Source organism: Ascidiella aspersa, chromosome 4 (assembly GCF_963924565.1).
Source record: "Ascidiella aspersa chromosome 4, kaAscAspe10.2, whole genome shotgun sequence".
NCBI classification, from domain to species: Eukaryota; Metazoa; Chordata; class Ascidiacea; order Phlebobranchia; family Ascidiidae; genus Ascidiella; species Ascidiella aspersa.
In genome coordinates this window covers 1,531,970-1,543,068 of record NC_139450.1, presented here as the reverse complement: position 1 = coordinate 1,543,068, position 11,099 = coordinate 1,531,970, and the positions used below count along the sequence as shown (strand labels likewise).

Here is an 11,099-nt window from a genome sequence, read left to right as displayed (position 1 = left end):
GAAGTGCGTGTAAATATATACGAAAATTGGCTAAACAAACCAACACTTCTTTACAGTGTTGTAAACAAGTTTAAATGACTGAAGTCCAAGTCAAGTCTTTTGCAAAACTACCAAGTCATGTTTAGCAAGCAAATTGTTTAACTTACAAAACTTGCGATAAATTTTAATGAAAAACCTTCAATTTAATCCAAATATATTTGAAAAAATTACTCAAGTCCAAGTCAAGTCTTTTGTTTAAAAGACTTAAGTCAAGAAAAGTCATTTGAAAACAGTGACTTAAGTCAAGTCAATCACTTAAGACATTACAACACTGCTTCTTAATTATTGATTTTTGGACTGAAACTGAAGAATTACAGTTTATTGGCTTTTTAATCCCGAGCGCCAAAAAATGCAAAGGAGAATAATACAAACAGTAATAGTTTTTAAAACTAAATATCCACACAAATAAAACAGTTTTTGAAGTAAGAAATTAGACGCAAAACGTGCTTTACAGCGTTTGCCAACCACAGCTTTAGTTTGCCAACTTATTACAGTGTTTCTCAACCTTTTTCACCGCGACTCCGACACTAAGTGGAAATACAGCAACGAAGCTTTGGCAAATTAATTCTCTTCATGGAATTAAGTCAACAAAACAAGATAGAAGTATGGCAAACATAAACTCGAATTTAATTAATAGGAAACACGTCTTCGTACGTATTCAACAGTTTTCTAAATTTTACGAGAAATCTTGCTCTGGACCCAACTAATCTCAATAAATCTAACCATGTGAAATAATGCAGACGGCCAACCAATCAAATCAAACGGCGGCACATAGGTTGAAAAACACTGCACCAGGGGTGGGCAAACTGCGGCTCGCTCTCCGGCATGTTTTTTGTGGCTCTTCTAGTTGAATCGTAAAATTTCATAAAAATTGTAAAGGCTACCAAGAGTACAGTTTATAAACGTTTCTCCTTTTTTTCGTTATTCTATTGAATACATTGGCCCACCCCTGCACTGGACTATAACGACAACTCGTATTGGAAGACAAACACGTTTAAATCAGTAGTTTTCAATATTTTCCGGGTGTAAGGATAAAAGCGAAGACTTGGCGACGCAATTCTCATCACTAAACTTTTTGTAAATTAAACTTGACATCTATCTTAATAGTGGAAATTTAACTGATATGGAGTATGGACCATGTCTTAGTATCTCACTCACAGTTTTACCCAATTTTGAAACAATCTTGCTAAGTACCAATTTAACAATTTGAACTACAGCAGTCGGTGACCCAACCAAATCACAAGGCGACCTAAGTTGGGTCGCAATCATGGATTGAGAAACACTGGACAAAATACGTTATAGTTGGCAGTGAAAAAATTAAAAAGTTTAAATTGCAGACACAAAATCGGAAAGAACAAAACAATTTCCATTACATGGACAAAATATGCATTCGAAAATTGCACAACAAAATAACAATTTAAAAATTAGGCAGTCTGCTTTCCACAAAAAAACGCTGACAACTGGAACTTAACTGATGTTTACAAAAACGTGGGGCATTTCGATGAACATTTTTTAGGTGAAATTACAACTTTTACTTATTTGGAAAAACAGTGCATGGAAAGAAGGATTTGTAATCGCGCTGGCAGAGGAAAAATGAAGGCAAGGTGGACTGTACATTAGATCACTTAAAGGGAACTGGAATGAAAGTCTCTACGAATAGATTTAGGCAGCAAAGGATAGAGAAATGTTGGAAATATTTTACTTCTAGAATCACCATAGGACAGCTGACGCCCTAATTGGGACTTCAGAAAAAGAACAACTTATGAATTGTTGAATTTACAAATTCCATTTAGGAAACGAGGTTTCCACATTTCAATACGTTTTTTATAGAATTTTAGGATGAATTTTTTTAAATGTCTAGGTTAAGATTTTCGCGGCGAATCCCGGCTGTAAACGCAAATATTTCAGCCGTTCGAAAACACGATTGTCAAACTATTGCAGGAAGTCCACAACAAAGAAACTAAACATTAGGTGGAAAATCAGCTTGCAACTTCTTGAATACTAGTGCTCTATTAACTATCACTGAAGCGACATTTTAAGCTCGTCCCTTATGTTTCACCTTGAACCCGACTTTTTAGAACGAGAAACGACCTTGACTTTTGCAGTTTCAAGACAGCGAACACTTTAGAGGCCTAATGACCTAAAACGACCACGTGGCTTAAACGACCTTGTAGACGAGACCTCAAGGTCATGACTTAAAACAATCACGTGGCAGCTCAAACGACCTTGTAAACCAGGCGCCAAGGTCGGGACCTAAAACGACCACGTGGCAAACGACCTTGGACGCGCCAAGGTCAGTGCTCGATAAAGCGTATCGGCGTCTTGACGACGCGGGACTTCCCCTCTTGGTCCTTGGTGATGCTTAGGTAATAATCAACGTAGCTTGATCTTCCAAGGAGGTCAACAAAGTCCTCGTCGTGAGTGATGACCAGCATCTGGAAGTTGCGCTGACGCTGTCGGGACTCGATGATACTGGAGGAGCAAGAGCACGAAGTGTAAAGAAAAGTTTTGTGTGTGTTTATTATTATAAGCTTACAGTTCTATCAAAGACTTTTGCTTCCTGAAACGAAACCAACAAAACCCTAAAAGGCATTTCCCAACAAGCGAAAGAGTCGCAATGTTTTTTCGTACTTCTATAAATGACTTGTCAGCATCCAATTGTCACGTCATATTTGATGAAAAAATTTGGGGGCACCGTTGTGAAAAAATCAATTGGGCACCCTGTGAAAAAAAATTTTTTGGGGCATTCATGTGAAAAACATTTTTGGACACCCCTGTGAAAAAAGTTGATGCCTATTGGCCCATCCAATATTAGCTGATATCCCCAAAAATCTTATACAATTATTATTTGCTCACCTGACCAAGGCTTGAGCTAGGCTCTCAATGTTGTCTCTGTCGAGGTTGGTGGTGGGTTCGTCAAGAGCCAGGATCCCACAGTTAATGCAGAAGGTCTCGGCCAACGCCAGTCGGGTTACGAGAGAAGCCAGCACCTGGTCAAACCGTATAGGTCTAAATAAGGGCTTCGTAAAAGTTTTTTTACCGCAGATCACGAAAAAAATATTTTTAGCTTCGCGTGGTGTAGGCAAAGAATATTAGAGTTGACGTCATAAATTGATGTCACAATGCAAATAGACTTTAGAAAAGTCCAAAAAATGTGAAAGCACAATGGATTTTAAATATAATTCAGTGTAAAAACGTTTATTTGTAATTCAAGACTTTTAAAAAAAATGGTTGCTTTTTAAATATTTCAATTAGGGCTTCGTGGACTCCCTAAAGAAGTTCGTGTGCCGCCAAGGGGATCACCAATTTAACAACCCTGGATTAAATGAAACAGTGTAAACCATGTGCAATGAAAATTTCTTTGCCGAATCGTATGTTAAAAATTCTGTAATATATACACCAAAAAATATTTTTTCATTGTGATTTAACTATAGCAGCGAGTCAAATGACATCCTTGACACTGAGTAAATATTGTAATTTACCCATAAGCTTTTTCGCAGGTTATTAATACTTATATTAGATAAATGTAATTAAATCAGTCAAAATACTTGTACAGTAAAAACAGCGATAAGATGTGAGTTAAAATTGATTTTTTTAACCCGGCCCCACCTACCTTCTGTCCTGCACTGCACCTTCCCCTCATGTCCATCTCAGCATCTCCACATCTCATCACAACTCTGTAGTTGAACACACGACGAGTGGCGGTACTTCCCCCAGTATCTTCGCTGCTACGGATCTGGATGTAGTCGATGTCTGTGAGAAAAAATTTGATATTATTTTTAATAATATTTTATTAGTTATAAAAAATTCGAGTTAAATTTAGTATTTTTTTATTAATATTTTGTTCGTTTGTAAAAATTCGAGTGAAATTTGATACTTTTTTAATATTTTGTACGTTTGTCCAAAATCTGACTGAAAATTTTATATTTTTTTATCAATATTTAGTTCGTATGCGCCATGCGGTCGATTTCGGTTTCGGATGACTGTTGAGTGTTGACCTATTGGAGTGCGAATACAACTTAACGAGATATTGTTTTTTTGTTTTCAGGGTCAAACTTTTTCCGGGGGGCGATTTTTTTATTTCTTACAACCTATTTGAATAATGACAAAATCTAAAAATCTGAACGTAAATTTAGCTCAAAAGTCGAAATAATGGAATTGGAAAAATACTTTTTGGACGACTTAAGTGTTTTAAATATTTTTTAATAGAAAAAACATTTCTCTTTAAGAAAAACTTTTCTTTGGATGATTTAAATGTTAACCAAGGTTTGATCATTAAAGAAGACCTTTGATTTGTTTACAGCCTTCTGGAAAAATGACTAATTCGACGAATAGACAGATGTCTAAAGTGAAGAAAGAGTATTCGCTAGAACCAGTCACGTAACGCAAAATGATCATTTCAGTCCAGTACCTTTGCCCTTGTAGGTCTTCTGCTACAAATAAAAATTATCTTGTTAATCTCGAATTTTTTTTTGGTTAATAGCAAACTTTTGAGCCGTTGGTAATAAAATTGGTATCTTGTAAAAAAAACGGAATTTTTTATTATTTAAAAAAATTTTCTCGGTAAAAAAAAGAATATTTTTACCTAGTATATAAAAAACAAAACAAAAAAAATAAAAAAATGACCTCTAAGCGACTGAGAAATGCAAACAACAAGAGGTTCGGTCAAAATTACCTTTTCCCTTGTATGTCTTCTGCCACAAGTCGCGAATGATCTTGTTAATCTCGTCCATTTTGATCTGATGAAATCGCATAATTGCGCGATCGAGTGCCTTGTAGTACTTGCTCAGATCACCAGAAGCCAGCTCGAGTGTGGTGGAGTTGATCAGGCACTCCTTGTATCGCTCGTCGGCGAATCTGTGAATTTAAGTCGGAGCCGTTAACCGATGCCTAGTAATAATATCATTACTAAGAATATCAAAGCCCATATAGAAGTAGGTAATATTTTGAACGTTTCGAATAACTGTTAAGATAATGGCCAGAGGTTGTAGTTAGACGTAGAATGAATATCAGAACCCATACATACTTAGGTAGCATTTTGAACGTTTTGAATAAATATTTTTTTATCATTTTCAACATCTTGTTCAAAATGCGATATACTTCGTCCTACCTTAACCTCCAGCATTATGCTGCAAAGTAGCATTACCCTTTTGATACAAGGATGGTCTTCGGTAAGCAAACCAACTTGAAGAGACATTTGACAAAGCGCGTCAAGAAATCAACAAGGTTGGGAGAATAAACTTACCAATTTCTTTTATAGAAGATGTTTTTAACTTAGCCGACATTTCGATGGGTATTGACTTTTACTTGATTGGATTTTTACGTCTTATTACAACCTCTAACTCAGGGATTCTTAAACTGGGGTCCGTGAATTAGTTTTAGGGGGTACATGAAGGCCCAATTGAAATATTAGTGTATATTTAAAAAGTAATCATTTTTTTAAAGAAAGCAGTTTAATGACAAACAAAACGGTTTTGTCCTGACTGAATTTAGACTCCATTTTACTTTCACACTTTTAAGACCGTAATCAACAGATTTATGAAGTTTATTTGCATTGTGACGTGATTTTTTGAAAATTTAAGCCTACTGTGGTCCACGCGAGGCCAAAAAAAAATTTAGGGGTCCGCGGTAAAAAAAAAGTTTAAGAACCCCTGCTCTAACTAGTCTACTATACTCCAATGTATCATTAGATCTTTCAAATCTAGGGTGGTATTGGAGTCAATCCGAGACCTAATTATTATGGGATTTCATCCAGGATTTGTGATCAAACGCAGTAATTCTACCTTAATATGCAAATTTATTTTAAAAAATGTGGTGAGGTTCGAACTCACGACCTCCGGCCAATACCTGAAAGTATTTGGAAACTCTGTAGCATAATGGTTGTAGGTCGGAGTAAGGCGTAGTAAGAATATCAAGCCAATACAGAAGTAGGAAGCATTTTAAACTTTTCAAATAAATCTTAAGATAATTGCTGGAGGTTGTAGTTAGACGTAGAATGAATATCAAAGCCTATACAGAAGTCGGTATCATATTAAACGTTACGAATAATTCTTTATTCACGAACCCTTTATGAAAAATGAAGTCTTTATTCATGAACAAAGAATTACTCAAAACGTTTAAAATAATACCTACTTCTGTATGAGCTGAAACACTTTAGGAACTAAGGAATCTCCCGCAGACAATAAAATGTAAAAGAAAGATTCTTGTTTTCGTATCAAATGATTTTAAGACTGTTTATAAAAACAGGTATACAAGGAAAAATATGTATTTCTGTATTTTTTTTGTTTTATACCTGTTTTTATAAACCGTCTTAAGATCATCTACTTCTGTATGGGCTTTGATATTCTTACTACGTATTTAAAGAGTTTCTTAGTCTCCCTTGGCTGCTGTTACGTGCCCGATAAAAACCACCGCGTCACGCTTCACTTACTTGTATTCCTCCTTTAGAAGTTCTCGCTGCGTTTTCTTCAGTTCTTCCTTGAAGACTTCCTGCCTGGCGTTTGCCGAGTCCAGCCTGGTCTGCAACGACTGCTTCTGTTTAATCAGTTCCCCGTATTCACTGCCCAAAACAAAATGTGTTGTGCTTAATGCATTGCTTTATAATTAGGACCAGGTTAGTTAAATGAAACGTACAAATACATAATGTGGATTCTGTGATCAAGCCCTCGTATTTATTGCCCAACAAAATGTGTAGTTTAAAACCACGAGTTGCTTTATAATCAAGACTACAGGTTAGTTCATTACATCGTAGAAATACACTAGGTGTGTTTTGTGATATTAGCCTGTGGTGAAGTTCGAACTCACGACCTCGGTCATACCGGGACCATTTCTCTACCAACTGAGCTGCACAGGCTCAGACGTGGGTCAATAAACACAACACCATTGTCTGATGCATTCTGTCCGTACATACATCATCAATCAAATGGGATCAACAGCCCGTATTAAGCAACTGAAACATTCAAATACATAATGTGTTTGTGTATTCTGTGATCAGGCCCTTCTGAAGTCGTACTGACCAACGATAACGGCACCTATTATATAGTTCACAAGATGCTTTCGAAGAGCCTTACCTAAATCAGTCAGCTTGATCAGGATTGTAGTGCAAGCAAGATAACGCTAGAAAAACAAGTAGTATGCAGTGAGGTTCGAACTCACGACCTCGGTCATACCGGGACCGTCGCTCTACCAACTGAGCTACACAGGCTCAGAGGAAAATAAGTTGAGAAACAACCATAGAAAAATTGCCATCCTGTTCGTACATACATCATTAATCGAAGGGGGTCAACAGCAGATTTTTCAACTGAAACGTTTACATACATAATGTGTTTTCGGTTGTCAAGCCCCTATGAAGTCTTACTGGCCAAGAATATATGGGTGGCGAAATCAGCCAGCCTCTCCGGAGGCATCTTGTGTAGGTTATTTAATGCAGCATTTGTAACAGCTTATTCTCGAAAAAGTTGCTCTCAACCTGGCTTTTATTTCGCAGAATCGTTTATATTTTTTGAGTGGAAAACTGCGTTAAATAAAGATGTTTACAGTCAGGATTAATTATTAACCCTGTTTAATATAATTTTGAGATTTTTTGGTTTGCACCTTTTTGAAGAAAATGCTTAAAAACTAGTATTCTCAAAATGCCGTTTTTTTTAAACAAGCTTATATTTTAAATAAAGTTGCTTACTAGCTTGCTGGGCAGAGCAATGATCGCGTATTCCCAAGCGCGTAGGTACTTAGTCGGTGGAACACCGGTTGCCTATTCCAAAGCGCGCCAGTTCGATTCCCGCCCCTCGCCTAAACATTGTTTATCCCACGAGCATTAGCTTTATGTTACAAAGCGAGCATCCACCTGTTTAGTTTTGAGACGTCCATCCCGTCCAATGCCTCCTCTTTAGCCGTGACGTCATCATTCACTTGTTCGATATCGTGACGTCGTTCCCGGAGAGCTGCGTTGTCTTCAAGGTCACGCTGACGGTCCTATGTCAACCCAAGGTCAAATTTAGTACGCTGTTGTATATTACAGTAAAAGACACTCAAATGAATTGTAGGGGAAAAAATCAATAGCAGTTTATAGGTTGACTCGACGGAGTAAGTTTGTTTTAATTGAGTCGGACTCGACTTACGCATGCCCAGTACTACATTCCGGAACTAATAAGGCCGCACACTGTAAATCGAATAACATTTTGCAATGACGTATTGTGGTTGGACGAGTTATATAACACCCCAATCAGTGAATTACTGTATATTAGGGTTTTCAAAAAAACACTGTTTTGTCAAATTTCAGTGGAGACCCCCTGGAATTGTTAGGTTGCGTCCAAAAACCCCACAAACCAAATCTGAGCACGTTTGGTTCAGTATTGACCGCGCTACGTAAATTTGAAAATTCAGATTTAGGCTAAAATTTTGTAAAAAAATAAATTGTCCTCCCCCTAAAATTTTTTTTTTTTAAAAAGTGTTTTTTTGAACAACCCTACTGTATATTAAACCTATTTAGTTACGTAAATGGTTTTAGTAAATGGAAATACAGACTGTAGGGTCGGAGGATAAGGATAACTTTATTTACAAACACAGAAAATTGTGTCTTTGTTCACCACGTCAGAGCAATCACAGTAAACGTAGATTGATCAATATTATTCCCTGACTTACCGTGCAAGTTGTTATTTCCTGTTGCAACCGCGAGATGTCGCCCCTGAGCTTGCCGACGCGCTCTTGTTTCGTCACAATGCCCGACTCGAGCTCCTCTATCTTCTCAGTCGTTCTCTGCCCAAGAAAAAAATGCGAGTTTGCTTTTCGACTATGGACAGAGTTAACTTGAACAGTTCAAATAAGCGTTATAATGAATTGCAAAGTCCAGTAGACCGACATCCTCTAAATTATTAAGACATTTCGACAATGTCCACATTAACTGAAGATGATACAAGCTCGTATCGAAAAATTTTAATCAAATAATGTCGATCCACTTGTACCTTCGGGAATTGCAATTTATAATCAAGCTTACTGTTCTGATATTAGTTAACAAGGAAAAATACTTTATATTGTTTTTCAACACCCGATACTGTAATGAATTACAAAACCAAAAAGTTCCGAGTAGATCGACATCATCTTGATTAAGACGTTTCGATACGAGCTCTTGACATAACCTGAAAATGATAATAGTTCCTTTCGAAAAGTCATTTTTTGTTATGTTTTACACCTTTTTAGTTCAAGTTTGGAAAATTCCTACACTGTAGAGCGATTCTAAACTTTTAAAGATTAATGTGGTTAAAAAAGTTCAAAAATTGAAAATTCAGAGGCAATATGTTAATGTTACAGGTAAATTGTAACTTTCAAAAATGTTTATTAACCATTTCGTGGATTAGTTGATTGATGTCGTAAACCAAACGTTTACCCAACAAGGCCAGGTAACAAAAACGTGATCCACGAATACCAGGAACTCAGGCTGGGTCCGCCTTTAACTGGAATCATTTGATTCGCGCTAAAAAGCAACAAACTCTCAAAAAAATGTCATTTTCAACAGTTCTATGTTACCTTCGTAATAAGAATATCAACGCCCATACAGAAGTAGCTATCATTTTGAAAGTTTCGAATAACTCTTTATTCATTTTCAACATCATAATGTCCGAAAAGGATGTTGAAAATGAATAAAGAGTTATTCGAAACGTTCAAAATGCTACCTACTTCTGTATGGGCTTTGATATTCTTATTACGTCTTACTACAACCTCCAACCATTATGCTCCAATGTTACCTTCAGTTTTCGCTCTATGCCGGACCCCTCGAAATCGTCGATCGTCTTTCGTCGAGCTTCGAACTCGTTCCGCTTGGCTTGCAGCTCCTGTAAGTCACGGTTGAGTGCACTCAGCCTCTCCTCGTTGTGACGTGTCGCCTTCTTCTTGCGACTTTCAAGCTCCTCGACTTTCCTGGAAAGCAAGGGAATCGTGACTGCGAGGGTAGGTACTTAAACCTGCATCGTGAGGCATACTAAGACAACTATATGTATTTTAGTTTTTTTTTTAATTTGATTAGCATTAAAATTACCGAAATCTTGAAAATAAGTATTTGAACCGGAATTTGAACTAAAATTACATTTATGTATTTACAATCAATTTAATTTGAGTCGTCATTAATTCTCCTAATAATACGAATGGTGAGTATTTGTGTGCTAATTTTTATATATTTTAGCATGGCCTATGCTTTGCAGACTCTATAGAATGACTAAAAAGTCATTCCGACCAAAGAGTTTTCATTCAAATTCTTTATTTCGACTAAGATACTAAAAATGCCGTTGGACAAAGTGGCATTTTTAGTAAATTAAAATTAGAGCACACAGGCAATTTACATATAAGATTAAAATTTGAATTTTCTACATTTTGCTCTAATTCGTTAAGTTAGAAAACTATAATTATCTAGTTGTCCAAATCTGTAATGTGAGGTGCCAAATCGCAAGCAATATAGGAAACCTTCATATTTTCATAAAAGCCACCTTACAATGCAGGTTTAAGTATCTACGGATTGCGGGCTGAACGTAATCCCTTCGCCAATATATCGTCGTCTGATGTAGGTTACCAGGAATTTCAGGCATGATTCACGACACAACACAGCGACCTAATACTAAAAGTTTTTTTTATGAAATAGCAGTTAAAAAAACTGAAGGTAATCAACCCTCTTAACACTAAAGGAAAAATGTTTGCCTAATAACAGGGTTAAAACGCCTTTAATCTCATTTATGCTGCTTGTTTGTGCCTATCAAAGAATCTCGAAACTCTTTTGTCAAAATTACCGAGGATCGGTTTTCGGAATAAACGCATAAAACACTTTATATCACTTGACACTATCTTTACTGCAGAAATGACTCGTGTTAATCAATAACCAACCAAATTAGTTCAATTTATCAGCCGAACCAAAAAAGGTCGATTTACTTTTCAAGTGGCTGAAGTTGTCGCTTGGCTTTCTCGACCTCCGCTTTTACCCGCGTGATGTCGCCAAAGAGAGCCTTCTGCTGTTCCTTAAGTTGCTCGCATTTCTGGAGGTCGGAAGCCAACTTGAGCTTTTCCGCCTTTTAAAAAAA

The 11,099-nt window shown here is 36.7% G+C and overlaps 1 protein-coding gene across 1 annotated transcript in view; it reads right to left on the bottom strand.

Annotated features, from left to right (window-relative positions):
- Positions 1–356: 356 nt before the first annotated feature.
- LOC146146571 (DNA repair protein RAD50.L-like) overlaps positions 357–11,099 on the bottom strand; it is a 27,984-nt gene continuing 17,241 nt past the window's right edge. The window contains exons 19-27 of the mRNA XM_083386621.1: positions 10,951–11,087; positions 9,780–9,951; positions 8,680–8,793; positions 7,883–8,010; positions 6,470–6,598; positions 4,715–4,896; positions 3,653–3,792; positions 2,896–3,029; positions 357–2,511 (exon numbers count right to left, since the gene is read on the bottom strand). Coding sequence (XP_083242747.1) covers positions 2,334–2,511; positions 2,896–3,029; positions 3,653–3,792; positions 4,715–4,896; positions 6,470–6,598; positions 7,883–8,010; positions 8,680–8,793; positions 9,780–9,951; positions 10,951–11,087 — 1,314 coding nt within the window. The 3' untranslated portion in view covers positions 357–2,333. The remainder of the gene's footprint in view (positions 2,512–2,895; positions 3,030–3,652; positions 3,793–4,714; positions 4,897–6,469; positions 6,599–7,882; positions 8,011–8,679; positions 8,794–9,779; positions 9,952–10,950; positions 11,088–11,099) is intronic.